General features: G+C 38.4%; 3 protein-coding genes across 3 annotated transcripts; 1 reads left to right on the top strand and 2 right to left on the bottom strand.

Moving 5' to 3' along the window:
- The first annotated feature begins 2,864 nt into the window (after window positions 1–2,864).
- LOC129727292 (zinc finger protein 568-like) lies at window positions 2,865–6,337 on the top strand. The gene is made up of 4 exons (XM_055684986.1): window positions 2,865–3,184; window positions 3,242–4,373; window positions 4,433–5,709; window positions 5,779–6,337. Exons 1-4 carry the CDS (start codon window positions 3,020–3,022, stop codon window positions 6,244–6,246), a joined length of 3,042 nt encoding a protein of 1,013 aa, XP_055540961.1. The 5' UTR covers window positions 2,865–3,019; the 3' UTR covers window positions 6,247–6,337.
- A 142-nt stretch (window positions 6,338–6,479) lies between these two features.
- LOC129727685 (uncharacterized) lies at window positions 6,480–8,514 on the bottom strand. The gene is made up of 4 exons (XM_055685733.1): window positions 7,769–8,514; window positions 7,098–7,562; window positions 6,876–7,037; window positions 6,480–6,823 (listed from the first exon to the last, which is right to left on the bottom strand). The coding sequence occupies exons 2-4, from the start codon at window positions 7,430–7,432 to the stop codon at window positions 6,532–6,534; spliced, it is 789 nt and encodes a 262-aa protein (XP_055541708.1). The 5' UTR covers window positions 7,433–7,562; window positions 7,769–8,514; the 3' UTR covers window positions 6,480–6,531.
- Window positions 8,515–10,099: 1,585 nt separating this feature from the next.
- LOC129730819 (oocyte zinc finger protein XlCOF6-like) lies at window positions 10,100–12,551 on the bottom strand. The gene is made up of 6 exons (XM_055690401.1): window positions 12,263–12,551; window positions 11,129–12,208; window positions 10,793–11,069; window positions 10,635–10,718; window positions 10,416–10,499; window positions 10,100–10,357 (listed from the first exon to the last, which is right to left on the bottom strand). Exons 1-6 carry the CDS (start codon window positions 12,374–12,376, stop codon window positions 10,161–10,163), a joined length of 1,836 nt encoding a protein of 611 aa, XP_055546376.1. The 5' UTR covers window positions 12,377–12,551; the 3' UTR covers window positions 10,100–10,160.
- Window positions 12,552–14,040: the final 1,489 nt, after the last annotated feature.

The raw sequence follows: 14,040 nt of genomic DNA, 5'->3' as shown, positions 1-14,040 counted from the left end.
TTGTCATTTCTCTAATGTATAGGTTCGCTGGAAAATATCCAGCTTTTTATGCAATCGCGGTCGCAGATTTCACCTCGAAAAATTACCTTCAAACTCTTATTACTCAGCAACTGCGCGTACAATTAATACAAACTGGTTGCGTATTGTAGATTGATCTGTTCTCAAACCGTATTTAATAGTTTAACCGTTCAAAATATCAGGCTTAATTGTTAAGTTGTAATCCAAGTTCAGATGTCAGGTGATGCCATACGGCATCACCCACCGGGAATGGGCTGATGGGGCTGACATGGATGATTTTCTTTCACATATGCGCTTGAATTCATGTTGTAAATTATCGACAACTATCACTGAAAATATAAATGCAAAATTTTTCATTGATGATATTTTTTTACAAGTGTGCATAGCGAATCATGTTATTTAATGTGAATTAGTGCATTTTTTTAGAGTATTTCATGACTTTTTTATTTCACCCGTCTGATACTTCTGAATAATAAATTCTCTAATAAGGACTCGACGATTCTGTTCAGTGTAACGACGTTTGACGTTACGTTCCCAAGCAGATCAATTTAACTGTAGAGCAATATGTCAAAAGGATCTATCTGCTTTGATCGATTTTTTGATCGATCGGTTTTTTTTCAACCGCCCGGCTTATTAAATACGTTTTATGATATATGATAGCGGAGAATCTAATCTAGCTTTTTAAATAAAAACCACGTTGGGAATAGTTACTTTAGCTGAACTATTAAACAAATGAAAAGTCAATCAAGAAAATCGATGAAAGTAGATAGACCCTTTCGACATGTTGCTCAACAACTCTATACATAACCTGTAAAAATCCAGCGACGCCAGCGACATTACTTATCTAGGGAGCCTGTAGTACACTCTTTGACCGAGCGTCAAATATTTGTCACTTTTTGACAGATAAAAATTTGGTCAAATATAATTATTTGTCACTCTCCAATTTTAACATGGGGCAAACACGGGCAAACAACGACCATGATGTCAAATAAATTTGACCGTTATGTCAGAAGGTCAAATATTTGACCATTAGACAAAGAGTGTACTACAGGCTTAAATAATCTTATGTTTAATCTCTTACATAGACGAGGGGTTATTGAATACCGAAACAATAAACGTTAACATTGTGAAAATTCTATATGCATATCTTATAAAATCTGCAAAATGGCAGACCAGCATTACAGTGGATAAATAATTATGCAGAAACTGGGTTGAAAATTGGAGCAAAAAACTGTACCTCTTTACAAATTCTACTATTACATCATGTCATCTATGTTTATTCTAGCAACTATTAATTCTTGTGATCGTTGAAGAGGACAAGACTGACGACTTTCGGCAAGAAGAATCAAAGGCGAATTTGTTTCCCCAATTTCTAAACCTCGAAGTATTACCTGACGTAATCTTACATTAACTTGTACTCTTAATTATATATTTGTGAGTAAAGAATCATTGAGAACTGGAATTAAGAAGTTGTTTTTTTTAACAAACCATGTTTACATAGGGTATAATAAATTTCATGGTAGCCATTATAAAATTCATATTGGAAGGCTTTGATTTTGATATGTCTGTTCTCATAACATGCATACATACGACCAATAAATTTTATAAGTATGACTTATTAAAATCGTTAGTGATCGAGAATAAAATTTCCCCTCCAATTCATAAGACAAACTTATGATCCAAATTACCAAATTCCGCGTTATGTAATATTTGAATGGTTCCTAAGGAGTTCTTAGCGAGCCTTTGGCATCCCTATACCGAGTAACAGTGAATGACAGTGAACTCATGTCCTGGGCTCAAATTAATTTGTGCCCGCTGTCAGCATATAAGATAAAGATGTATGAAAAGAAGCGGTGATATGCTATCTCGTTTTTACATATGTTGAGATGTTAGACCTTGAAACTAGAGACTGTGTTATAAAGAGATACGCAAAGAGAAAAGCAGTAAATATGGCAACCCTTTGCTAATATTCTATTCCAAAAATTCTGGCAACCACATTTATTTTCGCATGACTTTTCATACGCACTAGAAAGTGTAATGAAATTTCGAAACTTTGTAAGGATATATTACTGAGTTTCAGTGCTTGTTCATACAATTATAACAATTTACAATGCATCACTCATAACATGAGCATGACGAACACATTTTTCGTTGGAACCATAATTGCACGCGATTCACAGAATTTAAACTGATCGCAACACACATTCTGTACGAAAAGTAACACGCATGTGTTTGTTTACTTTGCACACTTGCAGCCTCGATTTGACGGTTCACTTGGAGTTTTCGACCTCACTCTTTGCGTATCTGTTCATAACACCGTCTGTACTTGAAACATGGTGTGATGCCAAAGGGGTGGTTCTTATGGAACTCAATCCAGCTTTTTACGCGCCATAATGGCGGACGCTATAATGCAAAGTTCGTAATAAATTACACACCCTTTTGACAACTCTGCTTACGTCAGTTTGAAGTCTCCATATATTTTATCAAAAGAAAAATATATCTGGCAACATTTGTGTTGCCAATTTTTCAGAAATCGCAAATCTGACGTAAGCAGAGAGGTTCGCATATTACGAACACGCATTATAGCGACCGCCATTATGGTGCGTAAAAAGCTGGATAGTTATTTTTTCTGGGAGTATGTCTAGGTATGTGGTTTCGCGCTAGGGATCATTCAAATAATACATAACGCTCTAGGGGGGGGGGGGGGGTATTCAGCGGAGCGTTATATTGCATGTGGCAAACATGTAAAATTGCGTTACATGGGGGTGGGTGGGTATTGAAAATTGCCAAATTCCGCGTTATGTAATATTTGAACGGTTCCCTATCAGAAAACGACGCATGTGCGTGTTCTCTGTTTTGAGTGTAGTATTCGTTTCTCCGGTTTCTCCCTCCCAGATATCGCCCATTTCGAACATTTGTGTTTCGTGTTTGTTCATTTGCATTCTTGCATTACCCTAAAAACAGGAGTTTGTTTATTTTACTACATTCAACAAAGAAGGAAATGATCAGAACAGAGCAACATCTCCCGCGACTACCAGCGACCTTTTGTCGACCCAGGCTATGTCGGATATGCTGCGCTCCAGATAACGACGATCTAATTTCCGTGCAATTGATACAAGACGGAGTCAGTATAGCACAGATGCTTCAAGAGCTAACAGAAATCGAAGTTTGTATATTTTTCTTGCTTGCAATCGAGCTGCAAAATTTAACATGTTTTTTTTAGGTCATGGCCGATAAGAATCTACCGCAAAATGTGTGTTTGAAATGTCTTGATCGTCTTAAAAATGCCTATCACCTGCGCCGCCAATGCATTGATTCAGATCGAATACTGAGAAGAGAACATTACCCGGAATCATTTGACAAGCTACAACCTATGGTAAAATTAGAAATCGAAACATTGCACGATGTAGATAATGTAAACGAAGATGATTCGATTGCTTGTGACGAAAATGAAGTAAACTCGAACGAAGAAATAAAACTCATTACATCGAATCAGGAATTGATAGCGGTTTTGACAGATCAGGAGAAAAGCAAAAACAGACCCGTGTCGGTGTACTTGAGCCATGATGAAGCCGAATACGAAATTTTACAGCAAAGTGAACACTACGAGCACATAAGTCTTTTCGTGGCACAATGTTGTGGTTGCTCAGAAAGTTTAAGCGATAAAAATCAATTACTGCTTCACGGCGAGGCAGTACATCAAACTGATAAACAAGTGCTGAACGAATCAATCAAAAAAACCGGAACGCAATATGTGTGTCAGATTTGTTTTCACCAGTTTCCCGAGGAATCAGATTTTTCCAAGCATCGCATTCACATCGATGCACGTCAGTTGCGCTGTCGAGAATGTGGTTTGCTGTTAGATGATCTAGATCATATGTTAGAACATCTTTCACAAGTTCACTCGGTTGAGGTTGATAACCATAGCGAGAGGGACAGTGATGAAGGTTGCAATACTGATGTTGCTGCGCTTTTAACGTTGGCTTCGTTTGATTCAAACCAATACAAATTAGTTCCTACCGGGGAGGACTTTGACACAGTCGAGTTTACTTGCTTCAGATGCTGTGGATGTGAAAACGTCTTTAAAGTACGTGAACAGTTCGAATTACACTCGAAGGAAGTGCATAGCCCAGAAAGGATAGAATACGACGAAGAAATGCCATACGAATGTAGCATTTGTTATCAACGTTTTGCGAAAAAAGCTTCATTGGCATACCATAGAAACGGCTCCAGCAAGCGGCAAGTAGTTTGTCGAATTTGTGAAGGTTTGTTTAAAGGGGAAAGATCATATCGTAGGCATTTCCTGCAACATCATAGTATGGTTGAAGGAAATGAATTAAAAATGGATGTGAAGTGTACGTCTTTCAAGAAAACGAGAAAGAACGAACATTGTAATGAGCATTTATTATTTTAGCCCAGCAGTTGTCTAGCGTCAAACAAGAAAATGATGAATGTAGTAAACTAGAGGACCAAAGTGAATGCGAAAGTATGCGAGAAGTTGAATTCATAGAAGACATTTTTGAGGATGAGGAATTGAATTCTGAGGATGACGAACTGGAAACAAGTAAACCAAGGCGAATAAATAAATACTTGCCAACAAGACAACGCAAGGAAATGGGAAAAGTGCCGGGAAATTTACTTCGCATCATTGAAGCATTGGACGGATACAATATTGTCGAAATAATGAAAGAACGATGCTGTCGTTGTTTGGAATTTTTCGACACACTTGATGAGTTGAATCAACATACTGAGGAGCATCGGCAGGAATCGCAGCTAGAAAACGAAACCTCGGATAAACCAATCAAATATCAGTGTGAGTTTTGTTTGAAGACGTTTGATATTGCTCTAGTCTATGTTGTACATAAAAGAATACGGGAACAAAAACAGTTCTACCAATGTAAGTTATGCGATTTCGTGATCGACTCCGAATCACGTCTCAAAAATCATATGCTGCACAACGAGCAACATGCCAAATTTTTCAATGTAATTCGTGAGGATGTTAGTGATCGATACGATGCAGTGCAACTCCCAGGAGTTCGCTGTTGTGGTTGCGGTGACTATTTTAAAAATGATGAGAGTCTGACAGAACATTCTAGAACTGTTCATCCGAGGGATCATCGCAAAGATGGCCTAAAACGAGGACATGTCTGTACCGTCTGCGATAAACGTTGCTACAACAAATCCGAGGTGGAAAGCCACCAAAAGAAAAATGGTTCTACGATTCGTTACTATTGCAAACTATGTGAGTTTGAAACGGCTAGTGAAGCCCGCATGTTGAAACATCTGTACAGTTCGATACACAATCAATCGTTGCCAACCATTGAAGTAAAAAATGTAGAAGTTGGTTTCAGGAAAGCCGGAACTCTGCGCTACTGCTGTTTTGAGGGTTGTAATGTAACTTTTTGTGAGATAGGTAAACTGCAGGAACACGTCAACAGTATCCATAAAATTGAAAAAGAATCGAACATGTCTACACCACGGCTCGATATGGCTTCTAAATGGCAATGCGACTGTTGTTACCGCTTTTTTCGAACGGTGGCGTTGCTCAAACAGCATCAGTTCAGTCAACGCGAGACCAAAAGCTACGTTTGCTCAATTTGTGGGGCGGCGAAACTTAACAAAACAGCTTTAACAGCGCACGAAATGAGGCATACCGGCGAAAGACCTTTTGCCTGTACTGTATGTGATAAGGTAGGAAACTATATTTGTTCTCAGTAAATGTATAATTATTTGATAGAAAAAAAAAAAAAAATCTTACAGCGCTTCGCTTCTCAGACAATACTTACTTCTCACATGAAGTGCCATGTTCCAAAGCAGTACGAATGTATCGAATGTGGTGAGAAATTCGCACGAGGAGAAAATCTCAAACGGCACATTCGCCACCGACATTCGGAGGCTACCTACTGCTGCAGTTATTGTCCGCGAAAGTTAAAAACACGGGAGGCGCAGGTTCTCCATGAGAGGTCCCACACTGGTGAAAAACCATTTGCGTGTCGCACCGAAGGTTGTGAAAAGCGGTACGCTAGTATAACTGACCGGAGACGTCACGAAATGGCCAGTCACACCGGAGAGCGTCCGCACAAATGTTCCTACTGTGTGGCATCATTTGTACGGAAACGTCAACTAACCATTCATGAACGGAAGCACACCGGCGAGCGACCGTTCGTCTGTAATCGCTGTGGGAAAGCTTTCATCGATGCCCCGTTTCTCAAGAAGCATTCCTGCTGAGACTGACCAACCGACAGTGAAGTTTAACGCTTAAACGCTTAAGGTTTATTCATTATTTTAAAATAGCAGGTATATATATATATATATATATATATATATATATATATATATATATATATATATATATATATATATATATATATATATATATATATATATATATATATATATATATATATATATATATATATATATATATATATATATATATATATATAATTGCAATTGAATAATTTATAATTTGTATTTATAATTGCAATTGAAAGCATAACTTTGTAGAGAACGCTAGTCCGATGATGATGATGATGATGTGTATTCTCTGTATTCTGTGTATTGAGCATACTTGGAGGGCTTTACGAAATCTTCTATATGCTGTAGGTCCACTTGCACGGGGCGGACTGCAACACGAATTTTCACACAATCTTGATAGCCATGAGTGAAGCCGTGTGCTTTCAGTAGGTCCCATCGTATTTGAAAATTGAACATGTTTTTCTGATTATACTGAAACTCTCTTTCACATTGTAACTCTTTATCATATTCTTCGACTGGATGGAGCATCGTTAATTGGACTTCGTAACTAAAAATATATACATCAAATCACGGATTTTTACTATGGAAATCGTGCGTACATTCCGGGAAATCCTATGTACATGTACATCTGGAACTCGGCATTCGCGTGTATCCTATGTACACCGAAATACCACTCATTTCCCAACGAATCGTCGTATTTTTTTAAATTCTCATCATGTAGATCACCAAAGTTAATGCAATAATTAAATGACTGGAATGTCCTGTAAAATTAAACTTAAATTACTCAGATGAAGCAGCAAATACGCAGATTCCTAAATCACCCTCTTTCTTCCAAACGTTTCGTGCGTTTGTCCAGTAAACTTTGCTGGATGTCTACTTTAGCCTGAAAGTCCGCAGGACGAATCGTATATCGAAACTTCAAATCAAAATTTCCTCTCGGTAATGCCCGTACAGGTAAGAAACTACCTGGTCCAACATAATATTTGTGTCCGACGAAAGTTTCGCAAATAAATGCTCTTGGCACAATGTTTAGTAGTTCTAGCATTATTTCGTAGAAACCTTCTTCACCAGAAAGCAATTCTACTAGCACCTGTAGTACGCGTGTATTTTGGTACAGTGCTTTCGGCGCAACACGTAGTCTCCAGCTGAAACCCATTTCATCAACGACACGCTCGGAGCATATCAATGGCACACGACATCTGTGGTAGTTTCGTAACGTGAACGTACCCTCCACAGCCTTTGGAAGGTTAGCTACCGGTTCAATCCGACCCGGGGTGGTTTCAATCCTGAAATCAATGGATTCAAAAACAATTATTTAGCAAAAGGTTGGCAGCAAACGCTATTATTCTTATGCACGAAGGTATCCTCCATTCGTACGGAATGATCGATTTGATAAAATAGTAATCGTTCGTTGTGCAAAATTGAGGGGCGAAAATGGGAATCGCAAACCTGGTATTTCTTTTTCAAACGTAAGCATAACTCCTTGACTTACCACTCCTCTTCATAGTAACCATCCTCCGAGTCAGTGGTTCCATTCGCTGACTGTGATGAATCATCATAATTCGCCTCATCCACACTTGATTTTCTAAACAGCGCAATTTGATCAGCTTTTCATGTGCGATTTGGGCATTGCAGTTGGCACATTTGTTTCCAGCATTCAACCAAACGTATATACACATATAACAAAACATCTCCGAACAATTCGGACAAATATGGGCATTGGTTGGAAATTTTCTGCAACGTGCACATTGCAGGCTTTCGATCAGCTCATTCAGAGCCGCCTGATTAGATATATTTACCGATGGCACGGTGGCACTCGTTGATGCGGTAGCCATCATCACTGTTGTAGGAGTAAACTTACATTCAATAAAGAAATTTGATGTAAGTTTAATTGACTTTAAATTAAATAATAAAAATAAAAATCTACAGGAAAACCAGGGGGAATCTATCTGTCAAACATCGTGTAACCAACGTATTCGGCAACATGGCGTTTGTTTTGGTTTTCGTTCTTTTTGTTAATGAAATTGATCGATGTGAAAAATTATAAAACCGGAACGTTTTTAAATCAAAACTCGTAAAACCGCGAAAAACTTTCATGAATGTGTTATGTAGTGATTTTTCCCCCATTATTGTTCATAGTTACAAACGTCATGGATCAACAAACGTCATGGACCAGAGTTGATCTGCGATAACGCACACATACATGAAATTTGACAGCAGTGAATCCCCTCTGAGGAAAACAAAATGCAAAACGCGTTGTTGATTTTTTCGGCACTATTGTATCGATATTTATAGTTCAACATTTTTTTTTCATTCGTAATCAGAAATCGGACGAAGCTGCTGAACATAATCGACCAAAAATGTTAAAAAGGGATAAAAGTTGAAGCAACGAGATGCGATGATTTACAGTTCGGAGGAAACAAAAGCAACTTTACACGGGTTTACACGTTTCCTAGTGTGCGTAGATGAAAAGTCACTTATCTCTATACAGTGGCTGATGTAAAGCAGAGATGCCAGGAATACGAACAAATCTGTATTATATTTATCATATTTATATAAAATTATACCAACTTCGCAATGCTTATTATTTTTGCTTAAATAAATAGGGTAGGGTACGGCTTAAGCAGTAGCGCCTATTTTAATCAGTCGAAGAAAACAGGCCTCAAACTCATGCATTTTGATCAATATCGACAATTCCAATGATGGAAACGAAAACCTTGGTTGTCTAGCTGTCTTACGAATATAAGAAATACCGTTAATCACAAAGCAATCTGTGAACAATTGCAATTGAAACAAATCGACCTATATTGCAGCCATTCAGGAGCATCTTCGGGTGCTGAAAAAAAAAACGCCTGCAGAACTGATGGAAACTGCTTAAAATAGGTTCGGGGTGATTGGAATAGTGTCCCTCGATTGGTAACTTTGATTGATGATTGTTAAAGTTTACTAACTTAGTTTTACAATCTGAAAGCAAGGTCTGACAGAGAAAACGATAGCGAACAGATTGATATACTACTGTTTGAGTTTCACCCAACACATTTCGAGTATTTCGTCTGAATAAACAGGCGGTTCCTAAAGCTGCTTAGAATATGTTCCCTACCCTAATTAAAGACTTAAGTTGGATTCAACTTGCACGATGCATCCTTCAATTATTATTTTTTGCATTTGTAACTAAAAGCTTAGCTTGAATTTCACACTTGAAGCATTTGAAATATATTTTAAACCTAAGTTCGTTAGGAGTTGTGAGCTTATTGCCTATACTGACTCCTTTTCGTAAAACGGTTTTTGTCTTCACTAATGGGTGTGCGCGCTTGCTTAAATTAACATCAATGGCGTTACTGACGGTTTTTGTCTTTGATAATGAATGTGCATGTTTACGTATAGCGCTACTAGCGGCATTATTGCCCACTAAGCAAAGTTTCAAAATGATCGTTATTTTTCTGGTCGATGAAATCATCAGGCACGTCTGTTTGTCTGTGCTAACACTATATGTGAATTGAAATTTATAAATAAAAGAAATGTTTTTTTTTCTAAAGAAACTCGAAGTTTTAACGCAACTTTTGATGAAAAGTCCAGGATGTAGATATGAAAAACAATTGTTTATGGAAGGTTAAATTTTTAAAAATGATTTTATACAATTTAAAAGGTCATTTCGAATCGAAAAGCTATGATAATTAACTTCGTAAATGCATCCGTTTTCAAGTTATTTTGAATTTAAGTTGAGAAAATTAAAGAACCCTGTATATAAACGGTGTCGTTTTAATCCTGATGTTTTGCGTGAAAATTTTGAAAGGGACACGTGATATTTTTCACTTCTATCGGGTTATTTGCGAATAACACCCATCGATAGTTGAATTCTTTATTTTTTGTAATTTTGCTGTCAGTTACGTTGAAGCAGGTAATGCGGACAGCACTGAATCACCCGTAATATGGCCGGCGGATTCCACTTCTAGAGAAACCGTAAAAACAGCTGCCTCGGTGTGATTCCCTTGCTCCGTTGGATGTGATTGAAGGTGTCTGCGAAGAGCTGTTTTGTGGGTAAAAGTTCGATCGCACAGCTCACAGCGATGTGGCTTGATACCTAATGAAAAAAAAAGCCGATTTCTTATGTTGACTCAAAACAGCAGCAGTAAACTCACCAATGTGCTTATTTTCATGGTCCAGTTGGAAACGTTTCCGGATGAAAGTCTTATCACAATAACAACATTTATATGGCTTGATACCTGCAACGATACGTCTATTGAAAATCCAATATATCATGCTAGAGAACTATTAATTTAATTTTATCAACTGATAACTGTTAGTACCAATAATTTTTCCATATTCATAGTTCAACTTGTATAGTAAGACAAACTGACCTGTATGCTTACACTCATGTTCCATCTGCAATCGTTTAATGGTGAATGTTTTATCACAATAACTGCACTTGAATGGTTTATTACCTGAAAAGGATATTACAGATTAGAACAGACAAACATGTACATATTAATATGAGCAAGTATCGAGCCGCATATACCTGTGTGATTCATCTCGTGCCTTTGCCGGTTGGTATGATTGGAGAATGACATCGGACAATGTCGGCATGGGTAAGGTTTTTCACCCGTGTGCTGACGCAAGTGATTTACAAGATAGTTTTTCATCTTGAATGTTTTATCACAAACTTCACACTGAAAAGGCAGCGGTGCATCGGTATGACAGTGCTCATGTATAGTTAGTTGAGCCTTCTGAAAGAAGCCAGCGTCACACATTGCACACACAAAAGGTCTTTCGTTTGAATGGCTTCTTTTGTGAACCTGAAAAACTTAGATTAGTTACACATTGAAACAGTGAAATGCAATCCAAGAGTTAGTACTTTTAGCGAATTTTTACTAGAGAAATGTTTTTTGCACTCGTCACACTGGAACGGTTTTTGGTTTTCATGGTTTAGTTCATGGCGGGCTAGAACATCTTTGGTGCGAAACTTTAGACCGCATGTCGCGCATTGATGATTGAGCGGTCGTGAGTTGCGCTTTCGGTGACGGCGCAGTAATCTTTCGGAAGGGAACCGTTTGAAACAAACAGGACACTCCACCGGTTTTGAAGCTGTGTCACCCAACTGGTAGGCATGCTTGTTTAATTTGTGCGCATCATGACCATGCTGTATCAGCAGTTCTTCCGATTCAAATGGTTTCGAACAGTTCTGCACGCAACATAGAATTTCAACTGTATGAATATTCTCTTCGATATGCTTTTGGCTATGCAGTTTCGTGCCGGTGCGGTTCATGAAACGTATTTTACATGCATTACACTCGTAAAGCTGAGTTATTGCACTAATATTTTTTAAATGTCGTTTCAGAGCGGCAGATTTTTTGAACCTTCGCTTGCATACTGTACAGCAGATACAATCAGTTTTCTTAACAGTAAACTTTTTATGAATATTGACATGGGACTCCAATGCTTCCATACTTTCGAAAAACTGATAACAATTGCAGCATACGAAACTATTTGCAGGCAGATTTATCACTGTAAACATTTCCAAGTCACTTTCATTAAGAACGTTTCTGCTGTTTTCATCTTCAGATCCCTCGCTTGACTCTACAATTACTTTCCTTTTCACTTTGTGCCTTCGCTGGGTATCACGCACAGTGTGTTTGCTTCGAGTTTCATAAACCTTCTCGGTTTCAGGAGATAGCTGGTCTTCGTCGTCATCAAAATCAATGTGGCAATCAACGATCTCACTGGTAAATTCGTCTTCAGAGCTTTGATTGTCGTCAGTTGATTCAGCGTTGATTACTACCATTTCGAAGGTAGATTTTGGCTCTGCAATAGACGCATTTAGCTGACGCAGTTTATAGTCCGATTCTTGTACTTTGGTAATGAATGCTGCAACCATTTTGACATCTTGAACACAGGTGTAACAAATTACGTCTGGTAAACCATCGTCCTCGGTCAACTAGAAAGAAAAATAATCGAGCAAATAGATGTATTAACGTATTGTTGCACAAACCTGTACAGAGCAACAGCTAGCGATCGTATCGGCAATAAAAGCATTATCCAGTTTCGTAAATATTGAGATGAGTTCGACACCCTCTCCCTGCATGCAGATACGGCAGATTTTCATGATATCGCGACAATAATTATAGGTCAGTAGGATGGGTCGAATCTGCACGAATTAGTGAATGAACTATGTTTATCAGAATGGAAAAATCGCAAAAGAATTTTTTAATTCACGATCAACAAGCAATAAAATTTACAAGCGAAGACTTTTGTTTTTTCCTTCTTGTTTTCTTCTGGTATTTTAGCCGCCTGTCTAATTTAAAGAACTGAGAGAGCAGAGATCGGTTTTGTAGATTAATGGGTGTGTTGCAAAATTCATCGGTTTGAGCTCAGTATGAAGTTTTTGGATCCCTTTGGCATCACGCCATGTTTCAAGGGCTAACATCTCGACATATGAAAAAACGAGATAGCGGGGCTTACTACGGGAGTCACTTCACGGTGAGATGACAACCGTAATAGGCACGGTAAAAGTGATTCCCATTTGATTTGCACGCGTCTTTTTTCACCGTGAGATTTTTTCACTTCGTTCTCACCGTGAAGTGACATCCGTAATAAGCCCCAGCATATCACCGCTTCGTTTCATATATCTTTATCTTACTGCTGACAGCGGGCACGAATTAATTTGAGCCCACACGCTCGTGAAAAGTAACACGGCGAATGAATTAGTTTTAATTCAATTTCATAAGTTACATGGAAACGTCAAAAAATGAATACCGCATTTGGTGATTCTGTGTAATTTTCACACTGATTTTAGATTATAATAACTCATTTTTGAATTTACCACTATAACTCAATTTTACCAAGCATGAAAGCATGAGTGAAAAGGCGGCACCATGATTCAACATTTGTGCGCTATTATTTAGCCTTTGCGGCCGTGTTATCTGTTCTTGTGGCTGTTTGAGTGATTCCAAAAAATGAGAAAATCGCTGAGAAGGTGGTCACGGACATTTTAAAAAGCTTTAAGGTACACTTATAAACTTTTTTCATTATTCATTCTTGAAGACAAAGCAGACATCGATCACTACAGTCAATTGAGACAACCAGAGAAAGGTTTTTCTTCTAGTCACTTCCTAACAACCGCTTGAAGCGAACGATCACATAAGTTAATTTGTTCTACCAATAAAACTATTGTTCAAGTTTTTCGTGAGTTCCAGTTATCCATTCCTCTAGGTTATGGGCTCCACGATGAAGGAAGGTGCTGGAATCCCCCAGCTGAACGGTATCAACTACGAAAATTGGAGGTTCCGCGTCAAGCTTTTTTTGGATGCTGCAGAAGTTTCGGAAGCACTCTCTGAGGAAGCACCAGAGGCAGAAGGCGAACCAAGAAACAAATTCCTGAAGACGGACCGAAAAGCTAAATCTTTGCTGGTAGGATTCGTTGGCGACGAATGCCTGGAAATCGTTAGGGAAAAAGAGACCGCCAAAGCAATGTGGAAGGCGTTGGAAGACACATTTGCGAAAAAGTCAGTAGCAAGCCAGACTCTCTTGCGTAAGCAGCTAGGCAGGCTTCGGATGAAGGAAGGAACGTTAATGAGAAGTCATTTACTGATATTCGACGAGTTGGTGCGACAGCTAAAGTCTGCAGGAGCAAAGCTACAAGAAAATGACCTGATTTCTCAGCTTTTCCTAACACTTCCAGACAGTTACAATCCCCTTGTTACTGCAATGGAAAATATAGACGAGAAAAAGCTTACCTTGGATATGGTCAAACAACGGCTGCTAGGTGAG

Source organism: Wyeomyia smithii, chromosome 3 (assembly GCF_029784165.1).
Source record: "Wyeomyia smithii strain HCP4-BCI-WySm-NY-G18 chromosome 3, ASM2978416v1, whole genome shotgun sequence".
In the NCBI taxonomy this organism is placed as follows: Eukaryota; Metazoa; Arthropoda; class Insecta; order Diptera; family Culicidae; genus Wyeomyia; species Wyeomyia smithii.
The sequence above is the reverse complement of the archived record's forward strand: the minus strand, read 5'-3'. Positions and strand labels throughout refer to the sequence as shown.

Excerpts from the sequence above, each read along its gene's own strand:
- LOC129727292 (XM_055684986.1), top strand. The coding sequence starts at position 3,020 with ATGATCAGAACAGAGCAACATCTCCCGCGACTACCAGCGACCTTTTGT. Across the intron at positions 4,374-4,432 it reads ATTAAAAATGGATGTGAAGT|CCCAGCAGTTGTCTAGCGTC; the intron begins GTACGTCTTTCA and ends TTATTATTTTAG. Across the intron at positions 5,710-5,778 it reads CCTGTACTGTATGTGATAAG|CGCTTCGCTTCTCAGACAAT; the intron begins GTAGGAAACTAT and ends AAAATCTTACAG.
- LOC129727685 (XM_055685733.1), bottom strand. The coding sequence starts at position 7,432 with ATGGGTTTCAGCTGGAGACTACGTGTTGCGCCGAAAGCACTGTACCAA. Across the intron at positions 7,038-7,097 it reads AAACGTTTGGAAGAAAGAGG|GACATTCCAGTCATTTAATT; the intron begins GTGATTTAGGAA and ends TTAATTTTACAG. Across the intron at positions 6,824-6,875 it reads TACATAGGATTTCCCGGAAT|TTACGAAGTCCAATTAACGA; the intron begins GTACGCACGATT and ends ATATATTTTTAG.
- LOC129730819 (XM_055690401.1), bottom strand. The coding sequence starts at position 12,376 with ATGAAAATCTGCCGTATCTGCATGCAGGGAGAGGGTGTCGAACTCATC. Across the intron at positions 11,070-11,128 it reads CTAGTAAAAATTCGCTAAAA|GTTCACAAAAGAAGCCATTC; the intron begins GTACTAACTCTT and ends TAAGTTTTTCAG. Across the intron at positions 10,500-10,634 it reads ACATGAGTGTAAGCATACAG|GTATCAAGCCATATAAATGT; the intron begins GTCAGTTTGTCT and ends GTATCGTTGCAG.